Here is an 18,337-nt window from a genome sequence, read left to right as displayed (position 1 = left end):
AGAGTTTACGTTTCTTTAGTGTGCTGCACAAGTAATCATTTTGAATCGATATTCGACTACCCTTTAATTTGTACACACTTTTTAAGAAAGCTGTTTTTCGCTAACAGCCTGCCATTATCATAACTGATCAACACCGATTCTATTGAACGCATGTGTCTTTAATACTAGGGGTATTGCCATGTCGGAAAGCCTTGTTACTGTTTTCTTTTTCTTTTTTTTTTACACGTGAATTTTGTTTGATACTTTCCACATGTTCCTTATTCTATTATTTTCAGTATTTTACAATGGTCACTCGCTCAACTTCTGGTACTTGTTCTTTCTTTCCCTCTCTCAATAGTTGTTGCAAGTGCCCATATATGCGTATGATACTGTTCTGATGTTTGTCAAGTTGTCTTCCTTCAGTGTACCTTCTCTTAATCTTATTAGTCGACGCCTTCATTTTTGTTTTCTCCTGACATATGTTGCATTGCTTTTGTATTTCCTTTTCATGTGTGTATGTATATATATATATGTGCATATGTAAGTATTTATGTATTCTGCCCCTCCTGCTTGGGCCCCCATTTGGGCCTGCAGTATTGTATAAATAAATAAATATTAGGGTGACAATTTAAGTGGGAAAGCTTTATCAGAAGGCGTTTATGGGGTACTTTATCAAAGGCTTTAGCAAAATCTAAAAATATTATGTCAGACTGAAGATTGGAATCAAGGTTAGCGTTCAGATCATGTAAGAAATCGGCAAGCTGAGTCTCGCAGGAGTAACCGCGGCGAAACCCGTGCTGGGCAGGATTGAAAAAGTTATTCGAGTCGAGAAACGCCATGGCGTGAGTGTAGATGACGTGATCCATGATCTTGCAGGGAATACTAGTTGGAGAAATGGGACGGTACTTTAGAGGTGAGTTCTTGTTACCTGATTTGTAGACTGGAACGACCTTCCGTTGTTTCCAATCTTTGGGCAGTTGGCCTGTGAGGAGTGACTGAGTGAATAACAAGCACAACAGAGATGAACATGTATCTTTGGTGTTCTGCAGTATCTTAGTGTTTATGTTGTCAATGCCAGCAGAAAATGAAAGCTTTAAGTTTTCTATTAGGGACCCCTCTGAAGAAAATACAAGTGCAGGCATTGTCTCCTGAATAATTGTGGGGTTTAGAGAAACAGACAGATCGGTTTCATTAGTAAACGCGGATGAAAAAGTTGTGTTAAAAATGTTGGCGCATTCGGATTCGTAGATGCTTTAACCTGATGCATCGGTGAGGGAAATTGTGCGTGTATTCTGGAGATTAATGACTTGCCAGAACCTACGGGGGTTAGTAGACAACATGTTAGGCAGGTCATAATGAAAGAAAGAGTGTTTGGCTTCTCGCACATTTTGTAGGTACATTTTTTCAGCTGCGTAATACTTTTCCCAAGCGTTCTGACTAGGCCGCAACTTGGCTGAACGGAAAAGATGCTTCTTTTTGTTTTCGAGACGTTGGAGTGTATTTGTGAATTGTGAAGCAAGGGTTTAGGGGATTAGTTCTTATATTTACGCTTGGAATAAACCTGTCAACCAAACCTTCAATTTTTGTCTTAAACAAGTGCCAGCTATCGTGGATAGATCTTTGATTGAAGTCAGACTGAAAACGAGGTAAGAATGTGCAAAGTTCATTACCTTCGTGACCAATGTGTGAGCACGCCGTCCTTGTTACTAATAAAAAAAAGAACTTTTTTTTGCTTAGTGTTTGTGTATTCACATGAATTCTTCTGCTTACATCATATCATTGTATAATATTGTCACGCGCTAACGCAAGAGTAAGTGACAGTACGAGCAGCCAGAGACGAAAAATGCCAGGCACTAAGCGACGGTTTTCCAGCTGGCGCGGGATCTTTGACTTCGTCGTCTTCTTCGCCGTTTTGCTGGGCACGCAATGCTGAATGTTCGCTGGCTCTAAACACCAGGTGGCATTATTCTCCCTCCCTATGAAACATCGACTCGATGCTCAAACACAAGACGTACACGGAAAGTACGCACATTAGGTAAGACAAAAAAAAGGGGGAGGAAACGCGCTAGCACACATACAGGCATGCACACGAGGCAAAAAAAAAATGGGTTCTGTTGTCGGGAACAAAAAAGAAAAAAAAAACACGTCGCAGTTCTTTGGGGGACGACGCGACAACAGCAAAAAAACAAAAGTGTTTCACCAGTAGACTTAACATCACCGTGAAAATATGGCTTGAGGCAGATGACATGTACAGTCTCTGCGCGTGGTAAACGGCGCTTGGGCGATGGTAGGTCTCCGTCTGGAACCACTTCATAGTTCACGTCGCTTACACGCCTTAGTACTGTGTATGGTCCGAAGTACTTGCTCAGGAGTTTCTCGCTGAGGCCTCGCCGTCTAATGGGGGTCCAAACCCAGACTTGGTCACCAGGCTCATAGAAAACTTGTTGAGGGTGAAGATTGTACCTTATGGCATCTGTACACTGCTGCTGTCTTATGTGGACACGGGCCAGTTGACGTGCTTCCTCAGCTTGCTGAATGTACTCCTCGACGTCAGGAGCTAACTGGTCCAGCTGATCGATGTCTTCATATGGAATCATGGCGTCTAGCATAGTTTGAACATCTCGAACATAAACGAGGCGAAATGGCGTAAATCATGTAGTTTCCTGTGTACTAGTGTTGTATGCAAACGTTACGTGCGGCAGGATTTCGTCCCACGTTTTGTGCTGCACATCCACATATATAGAGAGCATGTCTGCCAGTGTTTTGGTTAGTCTTTCTGTCAAGCCGTTAGTCCGAGGGTGGTATGCAGTGGTCTTTCGATGACTCGTGTAACTCAACTTGAAGATGTCGTCCAGAAGCTTCGCCGTAAATGCCGTCCCTCGGTCAGTGATGAGGAATGATGGTGCACCATGCCGAAGCACAATGTGATGCATAAAAAACTGGGCAACTTCAGATGCTGTCCTGCGTGGTAGTGCCTTCGGCTCAGCGTAACGCGTCACGTAATCAGTTGCGACAATGATCCACTTATTGCCGGAGGAAGACAAGGGAAATGGTCCAAGAAGGTCCATTCCAACTTGATCAAACGGCGTACGCGGAGGGTCAATGGGTCGTAGAAGGCCTGCAGGCTTGAAGAGTGGTGACTTTCGGCGCTGGCATTCACGGCATCCTTTCACGTAGCGTTTGACGCAAGCAGTCAGTCTAGGCCAGTAGTACAGTTGCCGTACCCTGTCCAGAGTCCTTGAGTAGCCCAAGTGACCAGATGTCGGCTCGTTGTGGCAGGCTAATAGGATGTCGTCGCGAAGGATTTGAGGCACTACTAGAAAATGTGGTTTGTCGCCGGCACCTGTGTTTTTTTTTGTATAAGATGCCCTCTCGAAGGCAAAATGACGACAACCGTCGCGAAGGTGGGCGAGGAATGGACGCGATGCCGCCTTCTAAGTGATCAATGATGGGCCTTAACTCAGCGTCCGAACGTTGTTTAGCGAGCAGGTCCGGTCTGCTGAGGGCTCCCAGGAAGGCGCTGTCGTCTTTCTCGTCAGGATTCTGAGATTCAACAGGTGCTCTTGATAGCGTGTCAGCATCTTCATGTTTCCTACCTGAATTGTATACGATGTGATGTTAAATTCCTGGAGTCGCAGACTCCAACGTGCCAATCGTCCAGAAGGGTCTCGGAGGTTGGTCAACCAGCACAAAGCGTGATGATCGGTCACAACTTTAAATGGCCGTCCAAGAGATACGGCCTAAACTTTGTAGTAGCCCAAATAACCGCGAGGCACTCCTTCTCTGTGGTGGAATAATTGGACTCTGCCCGTGACAGAGTGCGGCTCGCGTAGGCGATAACTCGTTCAGTTCCGTCTTGCCGTTGCACCAGGATAGCTCCGAGACCGATATTGCTGGCATCAGTGCGTACTTCTGTGTCAGCATCCTCATCAAAATGGCCGAGCACGGGAGAAGACAATCGACGTTGTAGCTCCGCAAAGGCAGTCTGTTCATCAGTCCAGAGGAATGGCACGTCGTCACGTGTAAGGCGAAATAGCAGCTCTGCACTCTTCGAAAAAATTTCTGTGAGGCGTCGATAATAGGCACACAAGCCCAAAAACCGTCGGACACTTTTCTTGTCGGTTGGAGTGGGAAAAGCAGCTACGGCAGCAGTCTTCTCGGGATCGGGCCAAACACATGCCGCGCTCACGACGTGACCAAGGAACTTCAGTTCCTCGTAACCTAAATGGCATTTCTCTGGCTTGAGTGTAAGGTCAGCCGATCGAATGGCTTCGAGTACATTCTGAAGGCATCGAAGGTGCTCGTCAAAAGTCTCCGAAAAGATAATGACATCATCGAGATAGACGAGGCAGCTTTTACATTTGAGGTCAGCGAGAACTGTCCATCATTTGCTGGAATATGGCTGGCGCGGAACAGAGGCCAAAAGGGAGTACTCTAAATTCGTAAAGGCCGTCCGAAGTCACAAACGCAGTTTTCTCGCGGCCCCGCTCATCTACTTCAATTTGCCAGTAGCCACTTTTCAGATCGATAGAGGAGAAATACTTCGCGCGCCTCAGTCTATCCAGAGTATCGTCGACACGAGGCAGTGGGTACATGTCTTCCTTTGTGACGTTGTTTAGCTTCCGGTAGTCAACACAAAACCGAAGCATGCCATCTTTCTTTTTAACAAGAACGACTGGCGATGACCAGGGACTGCATGAAGGCTGTATTACGCCGTCTTAAAGCATTTCCTTCACCTGTGTTTGAATCGCATGTCGTTCAGTCGGGGAAACACGATAAGGCTGTTGCCATATGGGGGGCACGTCGTCGAGAGGTGATGATGCAGTTTCGTAATCGACGTTTGACGTATCTTCGATGACTGTGCAAAGCAAGAGTGTAACTCGAGCAACAGCTCGCGTAGGGGCTGTTTGTTCTCTTCAGGAAGCATTGTACTAATGTCGACATTGCGTATAGGTGGTTCAGCATTGTCGATTGCCTCGGAAACAAAACACTCAGTGACATCGGCGATCGGGTCAGCGTAGGCGATGACAGTACCGGGGAAAAGGTGCCGGTGTTTGTAGCTGAAGTTCGTGACAAGAACCTCACAGTGGCCATCATGGAGATCAATAAGGCTTCTTGCTACGCAAACACCTTGAGAAAGCAGGAGAGAGCGATTGCTTTCTGCGACCACTTCACCGTGTAAGAGTCTGTCACATGCCGCCTGAACCACGACACTTGCACGTGGTGGTAGCGTGACAGCGTCGTCGATGACACGAAGAGATGCTCGAGGGTGGATGGTGTTGGTCATTGCTGCGGCGCTCTTTGTCGAGAAAGTGATGAGGCGTTGTCGAATGTCGATGATTGCTCCGTGCTCCCTGAGAAAGTCCATGCCGATGATTAGGTCGCGAGAACACTGAGGGAGAATGCTCAAGCTGGCAACAAACGTAGAGCCGCGAATCTGTATTCTTGCCGTGCACATGCCGAGTGGGGTGACGATGTGACCGCCAGCTGTACGAACTGGTGTTTGTTTCCAAGGCGTCATCACTTTCTTCAGAAGGGTGGCCAGTTCTTCGCTGATTATGTGTCCACTAAAGCAGTCAATTCACGACCGTCGAGCAGTACAGCAATGTCCAAGGAAATTCTTTTTCTGTAATCAGCAGGTACTGTCGTCGTCGATGTATCGTCGGTCCGCGTACGCGTCAGTAGGGGTCCTTGAGCACGTCCAGACTGAGCAGCCTCGCCCCCGAAGGCCGCTGTGGTTAGTTTTCCCCGCGCGGGCTGGGTGACCGACCTCGCACCACGCTCGAATATGTACGGCGAGTCGGAGAAAACCGCCGCGGCGAAGAGGAGCGTGACTGGGATCGAGTTGATGGGGATCCGCACTGCTGGGCAATGCATTGTTCAATTTCAGGAGGATGCTGGCTGAACGTAGGTCGCGGCGAGTTTGCTGAAAATCCGCTTAGTCCGAGCTCTCGATAGGAGCACTGTCGGTAGACGTGCCCAGCTTCGCCACAGTGAAAGCGAAGGGGACGGCGATCAGGTGCCCGCCACACGTCTGATTTCCTTGGGGCCTATTGGTGGTCCTGGTAATACGAGGCCGCTTGGACGGGCTGTAGCATGGCCGGGCACGCGGTGCGAAGCGGGGAGGAAGGTGGGGCAGGTTGCCTTAAAGCTTGCGAATACGACATACGGGAGCTGTCACTTCTTAGCGGTTGAGCTTCTGTGTTGAAGGGTGGTTCTCTTAGCGCTTGCTGGACTTCGTCACGGAGAACGCTGGACAAGGGGCTGAGCGTCGGCTGTGAGAGTGCCGACAGCTTCTGGAGTTCTTCGCGGAATACGGAACGAATGAGCTCTCGAAAGAAATCAACTTGGCCCCCGAGAGCTCTGAAGAAGTCCGTAGGTGAGGCAGCGTTCACTTGGCGTTCGTATGAAGGTGCCCGCTGCTGAAGCGTCTGTTCCATAGTGACGACCTCGGAAAGAAATTCTGACACAGTCTTGGGAGGACTGCGCACGAGACTGCCGAACAGCTGCTCTTTCACTTCGCGCATCAGGTACCGCACCTTCTTTTCTTCCGACATGCTGGGGTCGGCTCGTCGAAAGAGACGCGTCATATCCTTGACATACATTGCGACACCTTTGTTGGGCATTTGTATACGGGACTGGAGATCACGCTCAGCTCGCTCCGAGCGATCAGGGCTCGCATACGTCTCAAAAATCCGGTGTTTGAATTCTGCCCATGAATTTAGGGCATCTGCAGGGTTCTCGTACCAAACACGATCACCATCGTTAAGGCTGAAATGTACGTTTTTCAGTATCTCTGCATAATCCCACATGTTGAATGCAGCAACACGTTCATAGTGGACCAGCCAATGTTCAACATCGTCATGTATGGCGCCGTGGAAGGGATTTGGCGTTCGCAGATTCAGTAGCGTACAATGAATCGGCATTGGGCCTTCCATACCTGTTGGTGTGGTCGGAGCTGCCATTTTCTCTGGGAGGAGTCCAAACTCCGGGGCTTGTCCACGGATCCTTCTGCTGGCGCGGTGTACAGGCGTAACCACCGGTACGGGGCTGGAGCTCCTGCTGCTCGGAGGGGTGTGGTGCATAGATTAGATTACCCAGCACCTCCACCAGTTTGTCACGCGCTAACGCAAGAGTAAGTGACTGTACGAGCAGCCAGAGACGAAAAATGCCAGGCACTAAGCGACGGTTCTCCAGCTGGCGCGGGATCTTTGACTTCGTCGTCTTCTTCGCCGTTTTGCTGGGCATGCAATGCTGAATATTCGCTGGCTCAAAACATCAGGTGGCAATATACTTTGAGCCAAACTAGCGGTTTTCTATTTCTTTTTTTTATTACCTGTATTTCTGTTTATTACCCTGTAATAATGCCTTTGTGGTGCTTCTGGTTTTCTGTAATAAGTAACTCAATCAATAAACACCTTCCTTGCAAAAGCAATAACAGTGATCACAGGCAAAGTCTTGTCGCCTGCAAAAAAGTCAAACAGTGTATGCATGGTATTACTAAAGTATTTTCACACTTCTATTGGCACAGCTGTGTATAAACACAAGCACCAGTAGTTTAAAGAAAGAGAGAACTTGAAGATGTTTCAGCTTCCCACACAAGAGCCTTTTTGACAAGCATGTGCCACAGAATCGAGCGACCATGCATGTGTACAAGGCTCCCTTGTGTAAGCTGCAAGGCTCTTTCTTCTTACTTTTAAACTCCTTTACCTGGTTGGTGGCCGTTATTTTAAACAGTTGTGCCATGGCCATCACCTAGCCAGATGTAAAACTCTAGATTTCACACCTGTGCTAGATTTGGTATCAGCCTTTCATAGGCTTTGAGGACAGGATTTTCAACATTAGCCCTCTTAGCTGATGAGGCATCCAGATTTAACAAAGCTTATGTCCACTGCTTCCATCCCAGTTTGATTTGGGTCATCCCGTGAGAGGCCAGGGTTTCATTTCGGGAGGTCGCCTCTGAAGTCCTCACTGGAGTTTTGCTGAGGCCATGTGGTCATGTTGCAGGTTGATCCTGCCTCTGATGCAGTCGTACTCTACGGCGGGTGAGTTCACCATGGCCGGCAAACTGCGGCGTGCCCTGATTGAGAATGCCATCTACTATGGTAGCTACCTGCTCATCTTTGGTGTGCTGCTTGTCTACCTTGCTCTGCAGCCAGGCATGAACCTGGATGCGTGAGTATTACGCTCGCTTCTGTCTTCTCTGCCCTGTTGTCTTTTTGTTATGAAAGGTTCCTCCCCCACTAGGGCCAAGCTGAAGGTGGTGTGCGTGAGTGCCAGCAACACGTGGGGCCTGTTCCTGCTGGTGCTGTTGCTGGGCCATGGCCTGGTGGAGGTGCCGCGGGGCCTCTGGCACCGGGCCCAGCCTGGACACACCTTGTGTCACACCTACTTTCGGGCGGCGAAGCTCAGCCTCGAACGGGCCGAAGCACAGGAGCGCCTCGACGACCTCCTGCAGGTCAGCACTCATGTAGGATGACAGTGACGATGCATTTACCTGGGCGTAGCCTGTGCTTCCTTTCTACAAGTTTGTCTCACACTAGGCAGCTTGCCCTTATGTTGAATATTGCACCATGCTGAACGAGAACTGAAACCTAGGCAAGTTGGTATGCATTAATGGCCAGAAGAACTGAAATAAATGCACAGACATTATGCGAAAAAGGTGAGGCATGCAGACAGGACACAAGAAAAGAAAAGTGGACAACACGAATGCTGTCCACTTCTCTTCTCTTGTGTCCTGTCTGCACGCCTCACCTTTTTGCATAATGAATCCTTACCAACTAGCTCAGCTTTCTGTCGTTCTAATGTACAGACGTCTGGTTTTCTCTGGTCCTTGTTTGTGGGTGCCTTGCTGTGGAAGTAGTGCACCACCTTGCAACATATGCATATGCCTACTTAAAAGGGCCCTGAAACACTTTATAATCATAGAATTATGTCACTATTAAATGATTTCGCCTTACGAGCGAAGTTAGACTTACAGTCAATGTCGTCCAATTTTTCAGACTTCCTCGTGATCGAGAGAACATCCGATATATTGCAGCAGGCCAAAAAAATGAATTCTTGTCTTTTACTGTCCCCGAGAGTTCAAATCATCACAGGCACGTCCGAAATAGCTCTGAAGGCCTGCTGGTACATATATTGCTGATGACTGTGTGATTTACAGAGAAATTACTACTGAAAATGACATAGATACATTGCAAACAGATATAGATAAGTTAGCGACCTGGTGTAAAAAATGGAACATAAGTTTAAATATAAAAAAGTGCAGTAGCATCAATGGCATGCTTATCGACATACAGTCGGAATACAAGTATCTAGTAATCTATTTCACCGAATCACTCACTTGGCATAAACAGATTGACACTGTCATAGCAAAAGCTAGTAGGATTTTACATTTTATTCACAGAAATTTCAAACAGGCAACACGCAAATTTAAAGAAACTTTATACTCAGGGTGTCTACCAACCGGGAAAACCGGGAAAACCGGGAATTCTCAGGGATTTTGAGTAGTCTGGAAAAAGTCAGGGAAAACTCAGGGAATTTGGGCCTCTATCAGGGAGAATTAGCGGCAATGTTATTGAAAGGGTCGAAAGTCGCGGTAATGCTGGCTCGAGTAGCAGACAGGAATCATAATGAATCGTCTTTGACGCCCTGTCGTCGGCAGGAGGAGTTGCCAGTGTACAGTCAACGAGCGACTTTCCGGATTCCCGATAATTTGGACGGCTTCGCGGCACCGCCACGTACCCCATAGAGTCAACGTATCAGAATGTGTGAAATTTCCGACGCAAGAACTCTTTGCCGTCCGATTTTCCGGACGTTTTGCCGTGACCGCAGGTCCGAAACGGCAATAATCAAAGGCACCACCGCTGCCGTTTTGATTACTTCGCCACCTCGAACCGGCTCTCTCGCACGCAGATCCGCTGGCACCCGTTGCCACCACTGCGGCAACGCTAGGCCTAGCTGCTTCGACGTTCGCTATGAAGCTTCTTGCCGTTGGGTGCCGAGTTTTTTATTGAAAGAATTAGCTGCTGTCAGCAATGGCACGGACTCCACCTTAGTGGTCCTCGCGATTGGCTTAGAAACTTAGAAAACACGGTGTGCTGCATAATGCCGGTTCCTGAAAGTCAGCTTCGCCTCTGTACAGAAATGTTACTTGGTAAAGCTTACGGAAAAGTATTGCAGTGAAGCATAACAAGCGTGGGAAGGGGCTATTGCCACGGAACACAGTATGTATTCCTTAATTATACACCCGGGCACCCGGTATTTCCTGTCAGAGTACGAGCACCGGTATGCCTAATATGTGTACCGACAGGCCTTCAGAGCGTTTTCGAACGTGCCTGTGGCGGTTTGAGCCCCTAAGGGCAGTAAATGACACGCATTTATTTTTTTCCAACTGGCCGATTTTTCGGACGTTTTCGCGGCCCCTAGGGAGTTCGAAAAATTTGGTCGTGGACTGTGCAATTGATCAAGATGCTTCAAATGGTCCTTGGGGCGAACGAGTGGCGGAAGGCGGACAAGAACAGAAGTTACCTACGCATTGAGGAATAAACGAGAAAAGAAGCTTGCTGCCGCCGTTTTGAAGGAGCTTGAGCTCAAAACATAAAGTTTTGGCTTATGCCGAGATGCACGTGTCCCTCATCGAAACCAAAATAAACTCTTTAAAGCAGTGAAACACAACACTCGGGTGTCGTGCGCGGGCTGAGAGTATGTTAGGACTGCTGAGGTTGACTTACGAGCTGTTGAGAGAGAATCTCAATTGTGACAGAGTTTGGGCCTCATCCCACTGAGGTTGCTATCAGTTGATAGAAATAGCTCATATTAGAAAATATTTGCTTCTATATGCATCTCCTTTTTATTCGTATTTGATAATATCCGACCCCATTTGCAATTTTTTTCGAAGACACTTTATTTGCTATGCATTTTACTAACCCCTGCCTTCTATTCTGTTTTTGAATAACATAAACACTGCTCCTTAGTATTCAAATTGGATTAAGTCGCTTTATTTTTTTCATGTGCTTACTAGAGAGTAACAGCATCAGGCGGTATGGTTTCAGTCCGTCTTGACATAAAATATAGTTCTGCATCACTCAGGGAAATTTGCAATGGCACTCAGGGAAAACCTGGAAAACTCAGGGAATTTGGAAATGTCAACTTGGTAGACACCCTGATTAATACTTTTTACATGTCAGAACAATACTTGATTATGCTTGTGTAATATGGAATCCCTATCAAGATTACCTCATTAATAGACTGGAAAAACTACAGAACCAAGCAGTAAGGTTTGTTTGTAATAGTTACAGCCCGTACTCTAGCGTTTCCAAAATGAAGGCCACTTTAGGATGGGTTCTGCTACATATACGTAGGCAGAAGTTAAGGCTCAAACTATTGCACCGAATATATAACTGTCAGACAGGTATCAATCACTATAACTATCTTTTGGAACCAGATTACATGTCGACCCACTGTGATCACAAAAAGATCTCAGCCTATAACTGCAGAACACTTTTTAGTACTCTTTTTTCCCCAAATAAATAAGGACAATGGAACAGTTTATCAAATGATGTAGTAAATGTGTCAAATAACGAACTATTCTATTCTATGCTGTGACAGCACTCTTGTAAAACAAATGTATTGTTATATATATTGAAACCTGTTAGTTTCACATTACTTGTATGTCTTTGTCCTTGTAGTGCTTCTGTTTGTGAGTATATCTGTCCAAAAGCTTTTCTGTGTTACTGGTTATATTCAGTTCCCCCCTACGTAATGCCTTTATAGCGATGTAGGTACTCTGTAAATAAAAAATAAGTAAATATAAGGCATATCAGTGCCCTTACTGTGGCAGGAGGTGGCGGGTGTGTGCATGTATAATTAAGGAATACATTTTGTGTCTTGTGACAGTTATCCCTTTACACTTTAGGTATGTTTTACATCAATACATCGTGTTTGCTTGACCGCATAACACCACTGTATTGCGACGAAACTAGCTGCTGGGAACAGGCATTATGCAATGCTCCGTGATTTCCGCGCTTCGAAGCCATCGGCGAGAATTACAAAGGTGGAGTTGGCACCATTGCTGACTGCAATATTTTTTCAATGAAAAACATGGCACTGAGCACCAGGAAGCTTGGAAGCGAATGTCAAAGCAGCTAGGCCTAGCATTGCCGTGGCGGTGGCTGTGGCAGCCAGCTTATTGGCGTGCAAGAGCGCCGGTTTAAGATCACGATATAATAAATATGGTGGTGGCAGTGGCTTTTAATAATGGTGTTTCAGACCTCTGGCCACGGCAAGAAATCTGGAAAATCGGACGGCAAAGGGTTTTTGCTTAGGAAATTTCATACACTCTTATACATTGCCTCTATGCCGTACATGGTGGTACCGCGAAAGCGTCTGAATTATCGGGCATCTGAAATATTGGTTGTCTGTAATTGATGATAGCTAGCTGGACGGACGGACGGACGCACGCGCGCACGCACGCACGCTGTGAGTGTCCCCTTTGCAACGGGGCGGTAGATAGCGCCACCAAGCTCTTGTTCTTATTTTGCATAATGTCCTACACCTATCTCTAAAACAAAAACAAACAAAAAAAAGAACAAATAATTCCCAGCATTTAACTTTCTAAACGACTATTGGGAACTTAGTTTTTGTAAGCCTTTGTTGTTTGTGGTCTCCTATTTTTCTGCCACCAAACCTCCAATTGCCTCTTAGGAATCTTCATTGAGAACATATTTACTTTCCCCCTGCCATCCCTGAGCCCAATGGCTTCAACATGGAGGAAGGATAACTAAGGGGAAGCCCTGACATCACTCATTGTGAAGCTCAGGGATGCCAGAAGTTGTCATTACTCTGTCATCTTGTCGGGGCAAATTGCTCTCTCTTGTTTACACTTCTCGCCTTCGGTGCACAACCACTCCAGGCTGCACGGACGTGTGCACTCCGTAATGATCCGACCAACGGATTCAATTGCAGTGTATACCACTGCGATACCATTACTAAAGTCATTTTGTCCAAGTATCGTGCTCTAGCGTTGAAACGAGTTCATAATGAACTCTACATGTTAGATAGTGAGGCCGGTGCCCCTCTACTTTTGCCTGCTTTTCTGAAAATAAATCTTTGCATTCTCACTCCACAGGCGATGACTGGCAGTGCACTTTACACACCTCACGACCTATGGCTAGCCCTGCTGCCATTTGTGAGAACAGACACGTATGCTGGTTGTGGCTTCATAGGAATCATTTTGCTTTATTTGACAAGTTTTTGGGTGGCCGCTCACAGCGGAGGTGTGACGAGCCACAGCATGCTGATGAACAGGCCAGCATAGAAGAACGCCGTTACGTGTTTAAGTACACCCACTGCAGCCTGTGGTATAGTGTTCTCATGGGAAGTGCAGCTTCACATAAACAAAGCTTTGTGGTAAACTTTGTAAGCACTTATGTAAGCACTTATGCATGTGGCTAGCACATTGACTGGATCTACGTGCGACATCAACCATTTGATACGCGCTGTGGGGATGTGTGACTCTCGCGCGTCCCCTGATGTTTTTCCCGCATAGCACGCCTCCTGTAGTGCGGCTTCGCCGCGTGGCCGGAGTGGGGCCCGCGGCGGTCGATGTGGTTGGGGCGCAGTGCGAGAGATGGCACGAGTGTTGCGCTGCTAACGCCGCCGACAGGCGAGGTTACTTGGGCGCCGAAAGGAAGGCGCTTGGTCTCTCGGGTTCGAGATCGTCGGCGGGCGCGGACGTCCGTGTGGGCGCCGTCCGATGCTTCTGCGAGACTGTCTCGCATGGCCGCCTTCGAACGTGCCACCATTCGCGTGACCGAACACGCGAACGACCAGGCGTTGGGATCCAGCATGGGGCGAACATATTCGCTCGTTTTCCGGTCGTGGTAAGTCGGACTTCTAGATTTGTCGCGCGCCCATCGGCACGTTTTGTGTATAGCAACTCGGCTAGCAGGCATTGATCTATGAAAGGTGCAATAAATGCCCTTGTGATTGTTTGCACTACTGTGTTGTCGTTCCTTTGTCCCAAGAGTACGGAGGAGAACCCCTTATCTCCCACAGCGCACAGGCTTGCGTTTTTCTGTTGAGCCTTGTATCCGCCAAGGTTTGCTTCCCTGCACCCGCCAAGCGCACCGATATATGCAGTGCAGAGGAACCTTGATGAGTCACAGCAGCCACTTCTTTCCTGCCATTCCACATGGCTGTTTTACGTGCCACAAATGCACATCCGCTGTAAAAACAGTAACGCTGCACAGCTGTCACCGACCTGCAAGGCGTTGATCATACATATTCTGAAGCACAGCGGTTTCAGTCCGTGATGACACGTTAGCATGAATTCATCGAAAATGGGAAATACATTCCCAGCTAGTCCTTCACCCATGGCGTGGTACGTGATGTGCAGCCTTGCATGCATGCTCCTTCCATGCTTTTTACTTCCAGTCCCACCTGGCCACAACAACTGGGAGAGCATGGTCTAGATAACACAGCGGAACCAAACAGAGATTTCAATAGGTGAAGCGCCACTAGTGACGGCACACAAGAAGAAATACAGACAGGACAAGGCGCAATAGACAGGAAGCGTTTTTCAGGACAGGACAGGACAATACAGACAGGAAGCGCCTTGTCCTGTCTGTATTTCTTCTTGTATGCCGTCACTATTGGCGCTTCACCTATTGAAAGCTATGCACCAACTAGCCCCACAACGTGTTTTACTCCAAACAGGGACTAACGCAATCCTGCACATATGACACCTTGCTTTGACGACACCTTTGCCATGGTAGGATAACTACGGGGCAGCACACACGTGAGCACACACCGCCATAACAAAACCGCCATTGTGCCCCGACAACATGGCCCCTACAGCGTAAAAATACCACCTTCCTCCACACTTTTCCCTTAGCGTGCGAAGGGGGCAGGGCTTCTCCTCAAGCTTTTTCCTTTCTTTGTGCGCTTCGAGGAGGCTAGAGAAGCCTAAACCGCCAGCTGTGAGTGGATATTTTCACATTCTAATAAGAAATGTTCCATCATTTCCCTAGCTTTACAGCAGCAAGCTTTATGACTTATGCTTTATGCTTTATAGCTACACTCTCTAAGGGATCCTGATCTCACCTCAAAAAGTGAAGAGCTCGCCTTTGAATTATCATAAGTTGTTTCTTTCCTGTTATTGTTTTTCCTCTTAGGTAGTTACTCTTAGCTGGTTTCTTTTCCATTGCTGCCACCCATGAGATTGTCTCAGCTTCTCTGACTTTGCATTTGACATCCTTTTTTTGCCATTTTGCTTACTGTACTGGTCGTATAATTGCTGGTTAGCGTCCTAGCTCTTTCCCTGCTCTGTGAGTCAGTGGTTTTTCTGTACAAATACATAAACACTCTTACAACCCATTTAATTTCTTTCATATTCCTCAGTCGTTCTTCAATATAAATTTTACTAAGTGCTTCCCTCACTTCAAAACTTATCCAGCCCATATCACCATGCACAGCTTCATTTGCAGTCTTCCCAGTGCTAGGTGTCCCACTGACCTTTGGTTGCCATGGAGTTCCAATTGTATCCCTGACTTCAAGCAAACAACTGTATTAGCAAATGTAAGTGCTGGAACCATTTGACTTTTCTAATACCCCGGAGCACCTTGTACCTATTATATCCCCATAGCTCTGTGTTTCATTATGGCTGCATTTCTCTTCCCTTTGCTATTATTGTTTTGTCCTGTGTTTCGGTATATCTTCAAAATATATTGAGCTCCACCTGTCTTACAACAAACAAAGCTCCGGTGCTCTACGTACAATGGTTGGAAATTGAGTTTCATTTTCGTGCTTGTGTCTGGTTCTGCTGTGGCAGCCATGTGCGGCACTCTTCATTATGGCAAAAAGTGGCTGAAGACAGGAACCTTGTGTAGCTTTTGTAATGTCTACGTATTCAGTATTGGTGTAAGCTTACCAAGTGCCACTTATATTTTAGGTTATTGAGAGTCATGCAGGGAGAGCAAATGCGCCAATATGGGCGCTTCAGTGAGCTGGTTCTTAATGTCTGGTGCAGTGAAGAGTGCACAACAGTCATGCTGAGCGCTGTCGCATGTTCTTGCCGGCAAAAGGCAGCTGCATTTAAGGGCGTCCTGAAGCTTGCAAGCTGAAATAGCCTTGCGGCACTGGCATCTGTCACTTCATTAGCCGCCAGTACTGCATCGAGAACAGGCTCTGTGAAGCAGCCCAAGCTGCATGCAGTCATGGCTCCTGTGTTGCTTATCCATGCTACTTTCATCACCGGATAGCTCTTCTTGGACGAAAACTGAAATAAACCAATCCCATGTTGGCCAGTAAAGCAATACGTGCACTCATGTGCAACACAGCCAGCCAGCATTCTCACGAAAATAGCATGATCACAGCCACCACAAAACGGCGCCTCAAGGCATGCTAGGCCTGTGTTGGTTGTTCGTCTGCTTCTTATCTAGCCGTGTAGAGAGTTCTCGTGACAACTGTGTTTCTGCATGCGCTACAGCAGACGTGGAAGTGCTGCGCCAATTGCGCCCTTTTGCGCCAAACCATCGAGCCACACCAACTTGTGCCAAAAGACAAATTTTGAATGAATTTGCCAAACTTAGCAGGATGTGCATGTTCAGTGGCAACCACACGGCCATAGAAATGCGTTGGCTAGCACTTATCCCTGCAATCAAAGCCTAAGAAAACTGTTTCAGCGTTGTGTCTTTGGAATGTGGGTGTGTTTGGTGGCATAATTGTAACTAGGGGCTCTATTCTGGACATTCCATCATTTTCTTCGAGGCGTGACGTAGGCGCAACGCTTACAATATGGCGCTGATGGCTCCGTTCTGCTTCCTTAATGTGACACAAGCTTGGCGTTTTGCCTAAGAGACTGAAATGAAGGCACTGAACCTAAAGTTCTTAATAAAGCAAAACAGTTTTCTTTCTCAGTAAAAATAGAGCAGCTAGATCAAAGCATGTCATTATTTCATTATCAGCTGCATACAAGCCATCGTCTGCTTCATTAGGTGGGATGCGTGTCCCCGGAGAACGCAATGAGTCATCGTATATTCGCACCAACGTGCTTGTTTTCTACCTTGAGACAACATGTGCGACCTACCAGTGGTGATGAGGGAACGTTCAGGGCTGCGTTATTGCTTTATCTTGAAACGCAAGTGACTCAGTCCCACTCAGCTGGATGAGAAGTGACCGAATATCACTGACAGTGTTCCACGTGCCAGAGATATCCGCTTGTGTGACGGAAGTGCTGGCGCTGCCATCCCTTGTTCACTTCGCTGCTTAATCGCACCATGTGAGGAAACTTCAAAGTGCTGCCTTGTGTACATTTCTTTTTATAAATTAAGAAGCCGCCATTGTCATAACCTCCGATAATCGATAAAGTAACTAATCATTAAGTAAGGTCGTACAGCCTGCTCAGCATGTAGCTCATCAGTTTCGTTATTCATTTTAGAGATTGATTTTGCGCTCTATTGGTACAACTGCATCGATTAATGGGCGAACACCATGTGTGTGACATTCTAAATATTTCATACCTGCGCCAGGTTTGGTTTTTCGGGATGATAATGTGGCACGCCGATAAATGACCTGCTTGCTTTTGTGAAACTTCTTTGTCACAAATGGCAACCACAATCATCTTTCAAATTTGCACTCAGGCTACATTATTTTCTTCCCGGCCACACCGCACAAAATCAGGCTCTTGCCACCGCAGAGCGCAAGCCAAGGATGTTATGTTTCATACTTAGTCAACTTTAGTGCCCAAATTGTGGTCATAATGAAATGTTAGGCAAAACCGCAAACCTCCGAAACTGCGTTTGCGGCAACAATGCTCACGATGCAACTGGCGCAGATTGAGTCCAGAAACTAATAAATCATTGTTAGGCGCCCGAAATATTGGTTGCTGTTATACATTGTCTTTATGGTGCCTGTGGCAGAACCGTGAATAAGCCCGAACAATAGAGTTTTTGAAAAATATTGGTTGACGACGCAGACTGGAAAGCCAGCAAACATTTTTACCTCATTATTGTTTTGCAGAATATCTTAGACTTTTTTCTTGGCAAGTGATGTGATATACTGGTCAACACGCAATGACCACTATGTCACTTCACATTTATTCTGCAGTATTCTGCTGTCTTAACTGAAGGTCGCCAAAAATAAAAAAAATTAACAGAGGGTAGTACGTAAACGGCATTCACTGTATCTTGATGGGTGTTGTTCATGGTGCACTTTGAATATTTCTCATTCATTGGGCATGAACACATTGAATTAGCTAAATTTAAAGATTTAGCTTTAGCTTTAGCTTTAGATTTAAAGATGATGTTGACAAATAACCGATAACAGTATTTCAAACAACCTATGATTCATGAAGACT

At 46.8% G+C, this 18,337-nt stretch overlaps 1 protein-coding gene across 3 annotated transcripts in view; it reads left to right on the top strand.

The window, feature by feature from the left end:
* LOC126529762 (G-protein coupled receptor-associated protein LMBRD2B) overlaps nt 1-18,337 on the top strand; it is a 342,033-nt gene that overhangs the window by 121,777 nt on the left and 201,919 nt on the right. For all 3 annotated transcript variants that reach the window (XM_050177266.2, XM_072284303.1, XM_050177265.3), the window contains exons 5-6: nt 7,987-8,154; nt 8,227-8,437. In XM_050177266.2, coding sequence (XP_050033223.1) covers nt 7,987-8,154; nt 8,227-8,437 — 379 coding nt within the window. The remainder of the gene's footprint in view (nt 1-7,986; nt 8,155-8,226; nt 8,438-18,337) is intronic.

The sequence above is a fragment of the Dermacentor andersoni genome, chromosome 9, assembly GCF_023375885.2.
Source record: "Dermacentor andersoni chromosome 9, qqDerAnde1_hic_scaffold, whole genome shotgun sequence".
Lineage (NCBI taxonomy): Eukaryota > Metazoa > Arthropoda > Arachnida > Ixodida > Ixodidae > Dermacentor > Dermacentor andersoni.
This window is presented reverse-complemented; position numbering and strand designations above follow the sequence as displayed.